Source organism: Anopheles arabiensis, chromosome X (genome assembly GCF_016920715.1).
Source record: "Anopheles arabiensis isolate DONGOLA chromosome X, AaraD3, whole genome shotgun sequence".
NCBI classification, from domain to species: Eukaryota; Metazoa; Arthropoda; class Insecta; order Diptera; family Culicidae; genus Anopheles; species Anopheles arabiensis.
The window spans coordinates 21,333,350-21,351,979 of record NC_053519.1 but is presented as its reverse complement, the minus strand read 5'-3'; the positions used below and the strand labels follow the sequence as shown (position 1 = coordinate 21,351,979).

At 39.4% G+C, this 18,630-nt stretch overlaps 2 protein-coding genes and 1 long non-coding RNA gene across 10 annotated transcripts in view; all 3 read left to right on the top strand.

Annotated features, from left to right (window-relative positions):
• Positions 1-853, top strand: part of LOC120905760 (protein abrupt-like) — an 80,870-nt gene extending 80,017 nt beyond the window's left edge. For 5 of the 8 annotated variants that reach the window (XM_040316849.1, XM_040316850.1, XM_040316846.1 and 2 more), the window contains one exon: positions 261-853. In XM_040316849.1, coding sequence (XP_040172783.1) covers positions 261-604 — 344 coding nt within the window. In that variant the 3' untranslated portion in view covers positions 605-853. The remainder of the gene's footprint in view (positions 1-260) is intronic. The other 3 variants (XR_005739941.1, XR_005739939.1, XM_040316854.1) reach the window with 2 other exon arrangements.
• Positions 854-7,171: 6,318 nt separating this feature from the next.
• LOC120906753 lies at positions 7,172-9,436 on the top strand. The gene has a single exon (XM_040318665.1). It carries the CDS (start codon positions 8,354-8,356, stop codon positions 9,413-9,415), a length of 1,062 nt encoding a protein of 353 aa, XP_040174599.1. The 5' UTR covers positions 7,172-8,353; the 3' UTR covers positions 9,416-9,436.
• A 5,025-nt stretch (positions 9,437-14,461) lies between these two features.
• LOC120906032 lies at positions 14,462-15,533 on the top strand. Its single transcript, XR_005739997.1, has 3 exons — positions 14,462-14,673; positions 14,747-15,202; positions 15,288-15,533. It is a non-coding gene; the product is annotated as an uncharacterized LOC120906032 (long non-coding RNA).
• The last annotated feature ends 3,097 nt before the right edge of the window (positions 15,534-18,630 follow it).

Below are 18,630 nucleotides of genomic sequence, written 5' to 3'. Positions count from 1 at the left end.
ACCGCTACAAAGGCGCCCGCTTGGACTAGGTTCAAGTTTTGGAGCCGGATCGAGATCGTTATTGATGCCGAGGGCGAATATTTCAAATCATTTCAATAAATAGCATAGGAATCTGCTCTGTATACTACAAACATATCCTAAATTACTAATTTTCCCAAAAATAAAATTCTTTTTCCGCAGCTGATTCTGAAATTTATTTATTTTGAACACTCTTTTTATATATATATATATATAAATGTATATTCTTCTTACTTTTGCAGTGAGTTTACAAAAAATTGAAATCGTCTCCGATGAAAAGCTGCATAAGTGCCCGGAATGTCGACGTACATTCTGCTCCATGAATGCTATGAAGCGACACCGGCAGGCCAAACATTTCGCTTTGCAGGATTCCTACGTATGTGCCATGTGTGAGGCTCGGTTCAAAACGAAATGGTCACTATCGACACACAAGTCAAAATACCATCGAGGTCAAACTACTACAGGAACAATCGAAGCAGAAAGGCATGTTGTGATCAAAACTACACAAAACCAGCTAAAAAAAAATGCAAGTGGGACAATTGTCACCCGTATTAAGACCCGTCGTTTACCATCGGAAGACTCGTAGATACATTATCAACAGATTTTTTCTTGATATTTTACTTATACAGGATAAGTTATGAAAAAGGAAATGTAGTTTGTAAGTTAATAATAAGCTATATTCAATCCACCAGACCTGTTGTATATTTTGAACGAAACTTGAAATCGATGCTATAAAATATAAGAGAGAAAATTTGCAACCGTATTTGACGTTGGAGTAAAGGTACGTCCATGGTCATGTGTCCAATAAACTGTGTCATAACTTCATTCAAAGCAATTTCTGTCGTATTGTCAAACAATAAATATTTGAATGATTAGTGCACTATCCAAGAAACAAACTCAACATGCTTTCTTGCTTAGCCTTCGACGATCTGTTGGAAAAAAACAGAATTTCATGTTGATTTTGTTCCTTGGGTAGCATTAGCTATCTGCCTTTTGGATATAGAGAAAGAAATGGCAAATGAAAATATATTGATCATCCAACTTTCCAAGTTTTCCACTTCCAATTGACAGATTCATTTAACCGTATTAGTTTTCGTGTGTTTAGGAACAATTCACATAGGGAAAAGTGGGGCAAAATGGGCATGTAGGGCAAAATGGGCACCCTCTATTTAAGCATTATTTCACTACAAAGATACTTTCCAATGCTCAAAATGTATTCATTAGAGTGTTCTATGAACACCATGTATGTTTCATAACCCTTACTTAACAAATAACCAAGAAAAATGCAAAATAAGGTTTAATAGCATATTGATGTAATTTTTGCCACTTCGAAAATAAGCTTAAACCAGTGTCACAGGGATGCGTTGAAGTTTTACATGATATATTTTTAAAGATATGATATTTCTGTACAATTTGTCTGAAGAAAGCAAAGCGATTGAATGCATATTTTTACTAATATAACAAAACATACAAAAATGTTTCACGTGGGGTAAAATGGGCTGTAACGCTTGAGGCAAAATGGGCAGATGCTTTTGACAAATGGCGGTTGGTGAGGTTATGGTGTTATATTTGTCGCCTCAATAATGGTGACAGACACAGCTTGGAAAGTTTCGATTTTGTAGATTAAAGCGTGTAAAAACTGTTTTAATTTCGATAACATATTTTTGGAAGAATTTTAAGGGCTTTCTTGAATAGCAAAACAAAAGATAGAACGAAAATACATTTCATGAAACGGTGCGCAAAAGCATATGCCATTACCTAGGCGCAGTTGTTTTGGCCCATATTGCCCCAGTGTTTTGACGTTTCACAGTTTGTTTACATATGCCCATTTTGCCCCAGGGCAATGTCCATTTTACCCCGCGTGTCAAAATGGCCTATCGTAAAATATCAACTTTTATTTTACATTGTATTCATGATTGTAAGTTGTTTTCATTCTATTTGGCAATTTTAATCCATAGATAAATGGTAGAGGTATACAATAATGCAAGAATAATTGTGTTTTATGGCATATTCAAAGGAATATTCAGTAAACTGCTTAACATGCCCATTTTGCACCGCTTTCCCCTACAAGTAATAGACCCCTTTACTATTCTAAACAGTTTTTTTACGCATGGCTTGATGGTTTTCGAATAAAATCAAGTCAACACTATACAAAACTACTCGTTGAATCGTTGCATTTAGAAGGAAGTTTTTTAGTATATTGGAAATAGTGGAACACATATCAATAAGATAAATTTAAAACGACACTCTATTCTATAGAAATTGTAGTCTGTTTTAACCATCAGGGAAAGCAATAAAATACAATCGTTGCCTCCTAATTTTGGAAAGTGCGCATCAATTTTTGACTCTCACGCACCTATTCTTGTCTGTAAGTCATACATTTTCAACTCTTGTAGGAATCATGAGAATTTTACAAGGTATTTGAGCAGATTTCTGACAATTGTAATTTTACTACACAAAAACCGTGTAATTTGATTGTTTTTTGAGGAAAAATAATGAAATTTTGGAAATTCTAAAATTATTGTTTACACCTAATACAGGGTTTTACAAGTCAGAATCGACTGTCAGAAAAACAATTTCAGAAGCTCAAAATTCAGTTTAGTTGTCAAAAATTGTGGTTTCTCCGCACCGATACTATTTTTCACAAGCGCAATTTTATTTCTAAATCGTTCAAGTTGTTTTTTTTTTACATGCCTTTTGCATCGTTTTGCAAATTAAATCACGCATTTTTAGATTATTTGTATACAAATCAATTATTTAGTGCGTTTCTTGCATTATATTTAGGAAATATTACGTTTTTACAGGGTTTTACAAGTCCGAAACGAATGTCAGCAAAACAATTTCAGAAGCTCAAGATGCAGTTTTGCTGTCAAAAGTTGTTGTTTCACCGCACCGATGCTATTTTTCACAAGCGCAATATGAATTTTAAATCGCTCAAGTTGTTTTTTTAGAGGCCTTTTGCATCGTATTGCAAATTGAAATACGCATTTTTAGATTATTTGTATACAAATCAATTAAATAGGCCCGCGGGTCGTAGTTTGGAGACCCCTGTCCTAGTGTAATGTCAAAGTCCGGTGATTAGCCAGCTGGCCACATCGGGAATAACAACCGCAGACAAGCTCACCATCAAGGTCCCTCTACTCGTAAGTCGAGGTAACAAAGAAAAGAGACATGCGTGCGTGTGGTCTTTGGCATCTCAGCTGATTCCCGCACGTTCCGAAGGGAATGGATCACGTCAATGTATCGGCCATGTCAGGAGTTGTCCTCATCCATGCTGATTCCCGCACGTTCAGGGGGAGTCTCTTCGCTTGCTGCTACTTGATTTAGTCATTGGTTGGTTTGTTGGTATGATTTAGTCATTGGTTGGCCAGTCATTGGTTGGCCAGTCATTGGTTGGTATGATGGCCAGGTTGTGACAGAGCGATCCGGGAATAGTTCATCTATGATGGTTCTGAGTTTTTCAGGGTCCAGTTCTTTGGGCACTCTATTGCCTCCAACCATGCGCTTCAGGATAACGTAGACCTCGCCATAAAGGATGGTGTCAGACATGTTGACTAGCTTATACCAAGTCCCTTTTTTGGTCCGTTTGATTTCCCTCTTCAACGCATTTCTTGCAAGCTTATATTCCATTCTGCGTTCTGGGAATTCGGGAGTGCTGTATGCCCTTTGGGCAACTCTGCTTGCGGTCTTGCATTTCTTACGCATATATGCCTATCGTGGACGTCCACCAGTAGACGCCCCTCCACTTGCAAGTTTTCTTTAGCCTGGAAATGGTAGCATCGCATAATTTATCAAGGGCTATGACCAGGTCATCGGGCGTGTTAACTCGCATCTCGTGAAGGACCCTGTCTAATGCCGCAGCGAATAGTTCCTTGTGGAAAAGGGTGGTCTTCCATCCCTTCTTTGCATTGCCTTGCATACTATGGACTTGTTCTTGGCCAATGGTGATGAGAATACCTTTATGGTCTGAATTCAAACAGACTGGCAATACTTCCCATGTTGTTATCTCCATTAGAGATCGATCACGAACGTTAGGTCAATTGCTGATTTCCGTTCTGGCGTAACGAAGGTGTCTTTACCGTCGTTCATTATCACCATCTCTAATCCGGCGAAGGCTGCTAGTAGTCTATCTCCTCTCAAACGCTGTAGCTCTCCTCTAGCTCCAAGGGTGTTTGCCCAGCTTGCCGACCATGCGTTAAAGTCTCCTGCTACAATAAATTTCGATGATCCACTGACGGTCAGAACAATATTGTCTAGCAGTTGCTCGAATTCTTGCAGGGTCCAGTTTGGTGGGGCGTTAGCACTTACGACGAGAATGCCTCCCGTAGAGGTGGGCTAGCATTCCTCTCGATGTCTTATTGACAATCTTTTGTATAGGGAAGTTTCCACATGTAATGATTGCTGTCAACTGGTCCTCGCTGTATACTATATTGTTGTTATGCCGTTGGTTTTTAACAGGGTCGGCGACAATAAAAACATCAACTTCTCTTTCACAAGCGGTTTGTCACTTCAAGTTAAAGGCCGCTCCACAATGGTTTTGGTTATGTTGTATAAACTTAACCATGATGCTGTCTTCTGGAGATCCGGTTTGGGGCATCTGTAGCTTCCTCTGTAGTGGGGTTCAACCATCTCCCCACGGCAATCTAGACACACCATAGCGTTTTCATACTCGCGGATCTGGTGCCCTTCCTGACCACATTTGATACAGAGCTTGCTTCCATCTCGGCCTGTGCATTCGAAGCCCTTGTGGCCCACTTTCCAGCATTTAAAGCACTTCACCGGGGCTGTAGCTTCTCTCATGCTGCATACGCACCAACCAACTTTCAGCTTTCCCGGGTTAAGGACACGGTCTTTCGCTGACAACGACACTCTGAATGTTGCTTTTTGTGTACCTTTTGTTCTTCCTTCTCAGATTTTTATGTTCATGTGGTCAACGCCGATCGCCAGCTGTTGCTTGAGGGCTTCAGCTATCTCCTCAGCAACGGTTATCTCGGTCTAGGCGAGCGATTTCGATCATCACCGTGGGCGCAAGTGACCTGACACTCGCCTTGTCTCTCAAGGCATTGTTTATGCCTGCTTCCACCTGCACCGCTTCCTTGCCTCTTTTTAACACCAGCAGCATGTCACCATTTTGCGTTGTCCGCACCTTGGCAGCCTGGTCGCCGACATCTTTGAGGGATTCGTCGTGGGTGAGCTTTTTGAGTACGTTCGCCAGATCGATGTCTTTACACTTCTCGATGACCACCGCTTCGGGTCTTACTTGTGGTCTTTGCTTCTTTTTTCTGGGTCTCTTGTTTTGATCCACGCTGTTCTTTGGGGTCTCTCTCTCTCTGCGCGGAACTTGGACGCGCATTGGTATCTTGTTTGCGAGCCTCTTTTGGGACTCGACTTTTTCGTGTTTGAGGCAGAAAAGGAGCGTTTTCTGCCAGCTCGATTGGTTGTGCCGTTTGAACTTCGGTTCCCGGGTTTGCTTCAGCTTGAGTTGTTTCTTCAACTCGCTTATCTCCTTGAACATTAACTCCAAAAACTCAACCATTTGAGCGATCATGCCACCATGCAGATCTTCAATCGCCAGATTGTTAGCGTAATGTCTGAAGCGCTCGAGTCGGGTTTTATGGGAGACTTTTGGAGGTTGGTACTCCATCCTTCTGTGCCATTGAGCCTTTCTTGTAGCTCTTTTTGAGCTTCGATATGAACTCATCAATGAGTCGTTCGTGTTCTTCATCCTCAACGCTTTTCTTGGACTTTAGTTTTCCTGCTTCCATGTCTATTGGGTCCAAACTTCAATCCACTATCTTTGTTCGACACTATAGTTCCCTTGTTGATGCCCCGTGGTTGGCTTTGGATCAGGGAGCTCCACTCGAGGGTTGGCTCACTACCCTTATGAGGTGTGAGCTCAGAGCCAGGCAGGGCTAAGTAGGGCCAAAGCTCACCTGTACCTATAGTTGTCGGTTTACTAGGCTGACAACAAACGAAGAGCGCTACTGAAGACTCTCCAGGTTTTACTAGGACGGGGACAAATCACTCATTAACCCTCACGCCGTTTCAAGAAGGTTTCACCCGTCCTCAGTTTGAGTTCTTCGCCAGACCTATAGCCATCGTCATAGCTTTACGTCCACTACATTAGCCTGGTACGTAGCTTGTTCTGCATCAACTTCCCGAAGCGTACCGCCACCGTTAGCTCAGAGCCCGTCGCTAGGACGAACTCCTACCCCGCCCGGCACCGCGTGGAGGTGGTGGTCAGACTTTGCCAGGCACAGCAGGTTACCTTAAGTACAACGTTGTTTCGGTGACCTTCCATTGCTTGGTAAAATTTTCGTGTCGGTCCATACGCCTCTCTAGTTTGCTCAAGTTCCCGCATGTTTTTCTATTCCCATGCTTATTTCTTGGAGCGATGAACTCTGATGAATGTCTGAGTCGTGTGTATTCATCTGCGCATGCCTGCGATCTATGCCGTTGCTACATTGCTCGGTATGCATTATTTTTACGTTCTTCTCCGTTTTCGAGCCTAAATAAACAATGTTAAGATGCTATTGAACACTGTTCAACTATAAGAAAACATTTGTCGTCTAACTGAAATACTGATGCTTTTCTGAACTTACAAGTGATACCCCTAACTTTATCGGTTTTCTGTATGGAGTTTAGATTTGTTTGTTGCTTCATTTGTAAAAATAGTTTGAATTTCTTGGGCAATAATTTATCCTGATAGCATCGAAAGAAATAATTAATTTTTAAATTAGTTCAAAATCAAATAAAATGAAGTTCCAACAAATTTAGGTGCAACGAAATGATCATCCATGAAATGAGCCCGAGTTAAAGGGTCATCCGTAAATGTATGCGTGTGATCGATCCGGGGGTCATCGGTTGCGCGGTCACGGACGTTGACCGCCAAACACCAGCGCGCACTGAAGAAATAGCGGTCAACAAGGAAGCGTGCTCGGAGCCAAGACCAATTGTAACCAAGAGAAGTTGAATATATACGTTATTAAGTTTATTAGTAACGCGTGAGTTTTATGCGACTACCTTCGCGATCGAAAGAACATAAAACTAATAGTTTATATGCAATCCACTGGCATTCTTTACATGTTCGAGGATCTTTGGCGTGTTTTATTTTATTTTAAAAGGTTTATTTAGTTCTGCATCTAGTTTTTGTATCTGCATCATTCTCAAGCGTTATCCAGAGCTTTAAATTTAAATTTATTTGTTTGTTACACCAGTTTTATCCACCTTCGCACCTATAATGTGCCACAAATTCTCGATTGCACCAAGATTTAGACTTTATGGAGGACATGCAAGGTGTTTTATACGATACGAGTTGAAAAATATGTTTGTATTGATTGTGTGTGTTAAGATGTTAGCCTGTAGGAACATGTTTTTAGTTTTCAAAACCCATTTTTTTAAAGATGTTTAAATAGCTATCTGCCATAGTTTTACTTCCGATGCACACCAGTTTTCCCGCTACTCCTGAAGATAAACACCCCCTAGCTATCACATTGCCATTTTCTTAATTTAATGTCCGTTAGATGTGGCGTCCCTCAAGATCCTCGCCCGAGCTACAGCAAGACTAACAAAGCCAAGTGGCTTCAATATGATCAAGAACATGCAGATATATCGTTAGATTGTTGAAAAACTGGTATTTGGACAGATGAGTCCAAATTAGAACTGATGTTCAAAAATAAGTAGACGCGATCCAACAAACCAATATGTATGAAGGGTACAATGTGATAGGATTTATATACGAGAAGTGGGGAGTGTTAGCTCTCGAACTAGTCGCGTAACAATAAGTAATCACTTTCTCATAGGGATCAAAAATGTTTAAAACGCCGAGTTTCGCTTTGGGTGGAAACTTTATTTTCTCGCGGTTTTTTGTACACCTTTAAAAAGTTTCTAACTTGTCTCGTTCGCTGTCGTGATGCTACTGTTTTAATCGCGATGATGAGGAACCCGATTCCTAATCCTTAGGTCATTCCCCGGCACACTATGCGAGGGTTGGTGAGGTACCTCTCGCTCTAATTTTTCTAGTTGTCTCGCTTCCTCACGTCCCGTCACGTCCCTCACCACTGATCTCCTTCCTACCCCTCGCCTAAGATCGTCTGACGTTTCGCCTGACACCTTTCGTTGCGTTGGTACTCTGCGGCTGCTGTCACTGTAGAAGTTAGGTTGTGTGTGTAATAAAACGTAAACAGTGTTGTTGACTGATCAAGTGTGGTAAGTTTTTTAATAATTAGGTTCTTAATTTTACGTAAAATTAAGTAAAATTACGAAAAATAATACAAAGTGTTAAACTTTTTTTGCTTAGTACAAGAAAAAAAAGTGGTTAAGTGCAAAGAAGAAGATGGGGGTCGTGGACCCGGGAGGAAGCAGGACTTTCGGGTCCTACTTCAGTATATTGGGAGAACCGCCGAATAGGAACTCGAGGAAAAAAAGGAAAATAAGAGGGGAGCGAATCAACCTCAACTTCGACGAATCGTCCAGGACTGAAGAGGTATTTATGGTGATTGAAAGTGATACCAAGGGTAAAAGCCTGGCAAAATACAATCCTTTTCTATTTGCGAAAGCAACCGAGATGGCGTTGGGAGGAAAGCCATTGCAAACAACAATGCTACGGGATGGTAAAATTCTTATGCGCCTAAAAAACCAAACCGAAGCAAATAAATTAAAAAAGCTCAACCTTAACCACGGTACTGATAATATCCAAGTGAACATATATGAACATAAAACTCTAAACAGCACTAAAGGCATCATCAGATGTGACGCTTGCAAGTTTTTATCGGAAGAAGAACTTTTAGAAGGTCTTCGACCCCAAAAAGTCACCGATGTTTACATCATGAAGCGAAAGGGACAAAATGGGGAAACATATAACACACGTACCGCCATCATCACCTTTAAAACTACAGTGCTGCCCAGAAATATAGAGATAGGATATTTCACGGAAAGGGTAGAACTTTTTGTACCCAATCCGATGAGATGCATGACATGTATGCGTTTTGGCCACACAAAAAATAATTGCTCTAGGGAGAAAATTTGCGCAAAATGTGGAGAAAATTATCACGCAATTTGCAATAACCCACTTAAATGTAGTGAATGCGGAGAAAACCATTCGGCCTTAGACAAAGAGTGTCCGATATGGAAGGATGAAGTGGAAATTACAAAAATACAGACAGAGAAACGTATTACCATGAGGGAAGCAAGACAAATTAGACGCGAAACAGTTCCATTAGTACCACGCAAATACACAAACGAAAAATATTCAACAATAGTAACAGGAAACACAAACGTAACACAAAAAAGAAATTTAGAAATTACAAGCGAAGAAGATGAAAATAATAAAAACTCCAACGGAGATACTCAGGAAACAAATATTAATAACGAAATTGAACAAAAAGAAACAGAATAACTACAAACAATCGAAAATCAGAACAACAATACAAACTTAAGTGAAAATGAAATTTATTTCAGTGACACAGAAGTACAAAATCTAGAAATTGGTGAACATGTTATATACCCACAAAAACAATACACTGAACACATATAATTACTCATATGGATAATTTAAAAATAATCCAAACTAACATACAAAGCCTGAGAAGAAACAGAGAAGAACTAAATCATATACTACATGAGGAAAAGTTTCACGTAGCGTGTCTACAAGAAAATTGGCTTAAAAGAGATAAAAAAAATTACCATAACAGGATACAACATAATACGATCAGACAGGGATAACGGATATGGTGGGAGTTGTATCTTAGTCAAAAAACAAATTAAATACAAACAAATAAGCCTAACAGACGAAACAGACGGAATTCAAACAACAGCCATACTACTACATGAAGGAAACTTAGTTATAGTCTCAATTTACATAGTGAAGTGCCCACTAAACAAATAATTCAACATACAATAACAAAAATAATACATAACACTAGAAACTATAAAAAAATCATAATCACTGGAGACTTTAATGCACGCCACACTTTTTGGGGAGACGATAAAATCGACCAAAAAGGACAAGCTATCTTAGACGAAATAGATAATTCAAATCTTATAATTCTAAAAAATAATACTTACACTTGCACTCCCACCGACCACAACAAACGACAAACAGCAATAGACTTGACCTTTATTTCAAAAGACATCTACCCAACCACTAAAAAAGAAATATTGGAAAAACATATCGGAGCCAGCAGCCACAAAATAATAACAATAGAAATACAAAATCAAAAAACTGGACCTATCAACAATACTATAATCAATATTAACAAAGTAATAGAAAACATCAAAACGTTGAAAGGAAATGATGTTAAGAACATAAAATAACTCACAAAAAAATCAACAAAATAATATTTAACAGCAAACAAAAAATAAAATTTCGTTCAAAATCATGGTGGAACAGTACACTAAGACAGGCACTACAGGATAGAAATGAAGCCAGACAAATTTTTAATACCACTAGAAATATTACACACGCAATCGATTTAAGAAAAAAAATAGCAATACTCAAAGGAAAAATCAAACGAGCCAAAATAAAACAAACAGAAAAAAAAACACAGCAAATATTAACTCTAGTTCAAATACTAAAGAATTATGGGATTTACTGGGAAGAATAAGCAACAACAACATCCAAAATAAGGAATCAAACTTGATACACAATGAAAAAAAACAAGCAAAAATATTTATGAACCTTAATTTTACTAAAAACAAAAAATCTAGATTTAGACTACATATAGACCCAACTTTTCCCATGGATAATGAACTAATCAATAAAGATTCGTGGAAAAAAATTCTTAAACAGAAAAAAAAATACGGCACCCGGAAACGACAAAATTACATATCAAATGCTGAAACACATAAATGAAGAAGCATTAGAGAAAATAATACAAGATGAAAATAACATGTGGAAAAAAGGAAAAATAAGCAAAGATTTAAAATCAATTAAAATAATAGCAATACCTAAACCGAATAAAGACGTGAACAACCCCAATAATTACAGACCGATAGCATTATTACCAACCCTGATAAAATTTTTAAATTCTGCAGTATTATTAAAATTAAAAAAATTCATAGAAACCAAAAATATATTACCAGAAAACTCTCTGGCCTTCAGAAATAAAAAAACGATAAACCAATGTATAAACCTTTTTAACAACCATATCAAACACAACCAAAGACAGGACAGATTTTGCGGTGCAATATTTATAGACTTAGAAAAAGCATACAACAAAGTAACAACAAAAATTCTAATTGAAAAAATGATAGCAGTAAACATACCACTACAAATTACCATATGGGTATACTCATTTCTCAGAAATAGAAATCTACAAATAGAAAGCAACAAAAAAATACAAAACATGTTAGTGACTGACGGATTACCTCAAGGAGACGTCATGTCCCCATCACTTTTTAACATCTACACCAAAGACATACACACAATCATAAACGACACCCAGGAAAATATCATAATCCAATATGCAGATGATTTTGTAATCCTTAGCAGTGGAAAAAACGAAAACGAACTCAAAAATAACTTACAAAAAAGTCTAAACTCCTTCACTCAGGAAATTGAAAAATTGAATCAAGTCATAAACATAAATAAAACTAAATTCTTTATTTTTGGAAATAACACTCACAATATCCAGCTCAACATAAAAAACATACACATAGAAAACACAAATACGTACAAATACCTGGGCACAATAATAGACAAAAAACTAGACTTTGAAAAACACATAGAACACATAAGAAATAAAGCCACAACAAGATTAAATTTCTTAAATATAATAAGCGCCAAACAAAACATCTTAGGTCCAGAAAACAGCCTAAAAATATACCGGGCAACAATTAGAAATATATTAGAAACAGGAACTTCATACATATCAAACAGCAGGAAAAACAGCATAAAAACCATTAACACCCTAATAAACCAAGCAATAAGGAAGGCGATAGGATGCACAAAAACTACCCCACTCAACACCTTACACGCCATAGCATCGGAAATTCCGTTCCATGTCAGAAGCCATTTTATCGTAAGGAAAGAACTAGACAAAGATAAAGTATTCTCTAGACCAATCAGACAACAATTAAACAAACAACACAGAACACAATACAAAAAGAAAAAAAAACATTTCAAGAACAAACATACGATAAAGACATACATATACTAAAAAATATGTATACAGCCAAGAATAATGACTTAACAACACAAATTAAAATAAACACAAGCCTCATACTAGATATAGCATCTAAAAACAACAAAAACGCCCAAACCATCAAACAAATCACTTTAGAAAACATTAACAAAAACGACAAAAATAGACCACAAATTTTCCCAGATGGAAGTATTGCAGGAGAAAAAGCGGGTATAGGTATCTACATTAAAAACAAACAACATCAACACTACTACAGCTACAACTTAAAAAATACTACATCCATAACTACAACTGAACTAATCGGTATAGAGAAAGCCTTACAAATAGCAGAAGAAAATGAAATAGAAAATCCCATTATATATACCGACAGTCTAACATCCTGTAACATTCTTCAGAACGCATTAATAGAAAACAAAATAGAACAAATCTTGTACAACATACTAAAAATAGCAGCTAAAATACAAGCAGACATTTTTTGGATCCCATCACATGTGGGAATTGATGGAAATGACAAAGCCGACGACCTAGCGAAAAAGGGAACTCTCTCAACAACCACAATACAGAATAAAATAAAATATACAGACGCTATCCAAACATTTAGAAACGAAATGGAAAAAAAACACTCAAAAATGGTTCATAAACACATCAAGAGAAAAGGGGAAAAATTCTTAGAATTCCAAAAAGAATTTAGACTGGAGTTGTGGCACAAAGGAATTAATTTAAAAGGTAACGAGATAAAAATAATAAACAAGATTTTAGCAGGACATGACCTATCTGAATTTTGGCTACACAAAATGAAAATAACAGATGACGGTACGTGCGATATATGCCAGACCGCTAAAACAGGAAGACATAAAATTTTCGAATGCCAAAAATACAAACGTGAAAGAGATATAACCATACAAAATCTGAATGGTTATATAAAATCTGGTTAGAAAAAGTGGGAACACATGTAAACAAATATTACAATTCATAGCAAAAAACCACATAACACTATAGTAACAACGGAAAAAATACACTACCACATTATACTTATACATACGATTATTTAATTTAACTCATAATTCATTTTATTTATTTATCTATTATTTACTTTCCAAAAATTCAGTAAACAACACAGAACTCCCCCATGTTTTTTGCTATTTTGGCATCACATATGTGCACAACATAGTTGTTTAAGTTCATATATTATATTTCTATATCTTTTTGAATTTATACCGCCATAAACATTTAAAATATATTTATCCATGTACGTACCTATACAAATACTGTTAATTATCATTTAAGGTAATAACTGTGTAAAAGGGAAACGATCACTCCCGAAGCAAAAACAAAATAAATAAATAAAACAAAAAACAGCTTCTATACTTTATATCAGGCATCTTATACATAAAAAAATCCCAAACGAAGCCAGGGAAATCCAAATACATCCTTCCATTAACTAGCTTTATGAAACAAGATGCAAAAAGAACCCTGCTCGGAAATCCACATCAATTACCACAAATATTTCAACTTCCAGTTTCGATCTCTCGCGAAAATATTCTTCCAAACAAAATATATTTTATATATATATGTACATACATATATACACATATATTTTTTTAACTTGCTCAAAACCAACTCCAATCAAACAGTCCAAACAAACCAATTGTAGATAAAAAAAGCAAAAAACCACAAAAAAAGGTTAAATAATATAATAATCACAAAAACAAAACCACGTTTTTTCTTATACACAAGTACAACAATGTTTTTCACCATAAAAAAAATAAAAAATAAAAAAAACTGAATAACAAAACAAAAACTCTGCAAAACAATTGAATGAATGCATGAATAAACGAACAAACAAATAATATTTATACATAAACCAAACCGATACAAGGAAAAAATACAAATATAATTAACGGAAAAATCAAAAGCCACAAGAAATCAACCATAATCTGTAAACCAAAGAAGAGAACACAGAAAAGGAGAATGGACCTTGAATCCCCCTCCTATAAACAGATGGTCAAAACTCTGATTATGGCTCCGTATGACAGAAAACATAGGAGAATATTATTCCATCAAACCTAATAAGAAGAAGAAAGAAGTGTAATAAAACGTAAACAGTGTTGTTGGCTGATCAAGTGTGGTAAGTTTTTTAATAATTAAGTTCTTAATTTTACGTAAGTAAGTGCCATTTTAGGCCGGTCTCGTAGTACAGTCGTCAACTCGTACGACTTAACAACATGCCCATCATGGGTTCAAGCCCCAAATACACCGTGCCGCCATACGTAGGATTGACTATCCTGCTATGGGGGGAAATCAATTAGTCACTGAAAGCCAAGCCCACAAGTAGGTACAGGCAGGCCTTGACCGACATCGGTTGTTGAGCCAAAGAAGAAGAAGAAGTGCCATTTTAGCTAAAGTAAGTGGTAGAAGTTCGCCCCAATGCGTGCTGGCTCCGTCGGAAGCGGTACGTGCATGTACCGGCATAGAAAAGTGGTGTGTTGGACAACACAACACAAGACAGCGGGTAAGTGTTATCCTTCGACAATCGTGATAAAGAAACACTATTTTAATAGACTATGGCCTCTTTTAACTTGCAGATATAATGCAGAAACGATATGGGCCTGCCGCAGGTGTTTGCGACTGTGTGTTGCGTTGTGTATGATTCGGTAAGTTGTAAGCGGACCACGAAAGAAGAAGAACATTGTTTGGCGAAGCTAGCGTCTAGGATGCTAATCATGGTGTTTATTCCTTTTTTGGAGCCAATTTTCTATCCTGGAACGTGGGCTAACGAGGAACCAGTTAAGAACATCCTCCGGAAGTTGTACGGCGACGAAGCAAGCTCTACTAGCACAACACGCTAGAAGCCCAGCTGGCACCGGGTGTCCCGATTGCGCCGCTGGACGGTGTCGAGCGCTCGTTCACAACGTTCTGGGCAGGAATTCAACCCTTCGGATTATTATCCTCTGTCTCACAATAGCTGCAGCAACAACAGGACCGAACCGACCGCACTACTGATTGCGGTCAAATTTCCTGGCAGGAGAAAAAATCCACAAGTGAGTTCCATCTAGATGCACTTTCGCTACATCTAGATCTGTTGTTTTATCTTCCCTCTAAAACAAATGTTTTATATTCTCTCAGGTGTATCGATTTCATCGACGGCCGCTCGCTGGAGGCACCAACATGCCACTGAATAACCCCAGAAAGGCGACAAACACTCATCTCCAGTGGCAAATTGCTAACGTGAACCCACTTCTGCACATCTACACGACATCACGTTAATAGTGTTATTGTGTTAATTATAAAAAAAAAACTTGATGTTAACGAGTTAAGTTTAATCTTAAGTGCGCTTTAAGGCATAAATCGATATGCCTATTTTTAGGTAAAGGTTTTGACGTTTGACGTTTAATTTGTTCGGCCGCACTCCCGTCGCGCTCCGTGATTTTTCAGTAATTTCCTTGTGTTTTCTGCGTCGCATCGCATTGTTGCCTATTCTACGGACTACTAAACTGTTTCACATCATCGTTTCGTCTTGGCGAATTGTTTAGTTGCACCGCAACTGTGGTTTCGTGCTGTTTTTTCCTGCTCGGCTTAGCAGTGTTGTGCTGTGACTACGCGTGATTTCGCGATGGCGGTTATTTGCTTCTCGTGTGCTGAACCGTTAGAGGCCACCGGCTGCATCATCAGTAGTGCATATTGTGACGCTACGTTCCACCGCGGCTGTTGCAAATTGCCCCCCGAGCTGATTGACGCAGTATTGTCCAATCTCGACCTGCACTGGAGCTGCATTGGCTGCATTAACATTCTTAAAAACCGCGCTGCCGTTCGGTAAAAGAAATAGGTGCCCAGGTCGGTTTCCAAGCCGCCCTCACCTCAGCTGTAGCAGCTATCGGCAAGCTCGTTGAGCCTATCGTCGCTGAAGTTCGCAGTGGTTTTTAACTCCTTCAAACTGCATCCACACCTCACATTCGGAATCCTGATCCTCGACCGGCTACTGGTAGAAAGCGGAGGCGCGTAATCGAGGATTCGGCATCTCCTGGTGTAAACAGAATTGTAAACAGTCGCGGTAACATCCTTTGTGCCGCGTCATCGCCAAACGCATACACCAATACCACGATTGCCGTCCAGCCGGCACCTACACAACCGCATGAACTGGTGGGAACCGATCCGTTATCATCACCGCTTCAAGCTGCACCTCGTGAGCCATTCACAGATAGGATCTGGATCCGCCAATCCCGCTTATCAACGGCCGTCACTGTGGAAGAAGTGGTCGCTTCTGTAAAGCGTCGCTTAGCCACCGAAAACGTTATAGCGTATTGCCTGCTGAGAAGAGGGGTTAGTGTGGACAGCATGAATTGGCTTTCAAAGTGAGAGTCCCGGCTATCCTTCGAGATGCGGCACTCACACCATCCACCTGGCCCATCGGTATCGGTGTACGTGAGTTTTTTTCCATCCCGTCAACACGACCACCAAACCTCATCTCCTATAGCCACCCGAAACCGCTTTACAACACGCACACCAGCAACTAGTACTGATCACCGCTACACCACACGCACAACATCAACGACTCACCGTTTAGTCGCACGCACGTCTACTCCACCTGGTCTTGAAACAACATCATCACAACAGTATCACCCCCCGGTGAATGATACCTTGGAAGCACCGAACTCAACACTTGTTTCCGGACCGCCCCAAAACCACCGCGCTTCATCTCCGCACCTGCACCAGTCTACAATCGATCGCTTTTTTCTCAACTAGACGAAGTTCCGCTCAATGCACGCAACAAACACGCCCAGCCTCATGCTCTGACAACGCAGCTCAATTGACTTACCGTATACTCGCTTTATCCAACCGCCACAATGACAACGCTACCGCAGAGTATTTAAGCTGCTATTATCAAAACGTTAGAGGTTTGCGTACTAAAACAAAAGAATTTCACCGAGCTGTTTCGGAGGCTGACTTCGATCTCATCGCCCTCACGGAAACTTGGCTTGTTGACAACATTCCATCTGCTCTTCTCTTCAACAACAACTTCTCTGTTTACCGCTATGATCGCTCTCTCAGCGGCTCTAGGTCTCGCGGTGGTGGTGTTTTGCTAGTCGTTTCTAACGCATACGAGTCGATAAAATTACCTTCCCGTGATCGTTCTCTCGAGTATATTTGTGTGCGCGTCGCCTGCAATAACGCTCATCTGTACGTCATGGTAGTATACATTCCACTGCAGCTTAGCTCCGAGATATCGACTCTTCGCTCTCTACATGATTGTATCAGCGGCTTCACTCTCACACTGAAGCCTTCGGATCTGCTGTTTGTTATTGGCGATTTCAATCAGCCTAGCATAAGCTGGTCCACAGCTGAACCTTCGTCCTCGCCAGCATACTCATCAATCACGCATTATGAACCAACTGCGCGCTCACTGGCCAACAACACCTTTGTGGATGGATTTAAATGTAACGGATTAGTGCAACTTAATCACATCAATAATTCGCACGGACGCATGCTTGACCTGCTCTACGCTAACAATGCTGCAGCTAAATCGTGTTCGCCTGTCTTTCCAAGTGTTTTTCCGCTTGTATCTCTTGACTCCTACCATCCGGCGTTTGACTCCAATATACGTATTAACTCGCCGACCCGACGCAATTCGACGACTCGACAAAACTCGACGACAACCGCATTTTATCGTTATAACTTTGCTAAAGCTGACTATATGAAACTGAACGACATGATATCAATGTTTAACAATAGCCTTCATTGTTCCAACTTTGTTTCACTTGACGAAGCAGTATGTTCATGCTGGTCCTTTATGCTGCAAGCCTTTATTGTATGCGTCCCAGTTCAGCGTCCTAAACCTAACCCCCCCCCAAGCGACAAAATCGACATGCTTTCTCGCTCTCTCAGGTTTACTGATCTATTGGGTAGAATGAGAAAGCATGTCGATTTTGTTACTTGGGCCTGGGCGGACCGCACACTCAAACGACTCGTGTAAAAAGAGCTGCTTATCGTCATTACCAAACGCGCCGCTGCCAAAGATCTCGCTCGATCTACTTTGACACGCACTCTTTATACTGCAGCTATAACAGGTTTCGATATGGCACATATTTAAGTAAGATTCAACGTAACCTCTGCAGGTGGCCTGACTCGTTTTGGCGCTTCTACAAGAGCAAAACAAAATCCACGCATACACCGAAATCCATTACGTACAAAGGAGCAACAAGTTCCAACACTAATGAAATGTGCAATCTCTTCGCGGATCGCTTCGCAGATTGCTTTTCACCGGCCATGAATGATACCGATACCATTGATGCTGCTCTCGTCAACACTCCGGCTGGCGCAATTAACATGAGTACTCCTTTCATCGACAGTGAGATCGTTTTATCAGTCCTAATGCAACTAAAGCCTTTCTTCACTCCTGGACCCGACGGAATTCCTTCCACCGTGCTGAAACGCTGTCAAACGACAGTAGCACCTATACTTGCAAAAATGT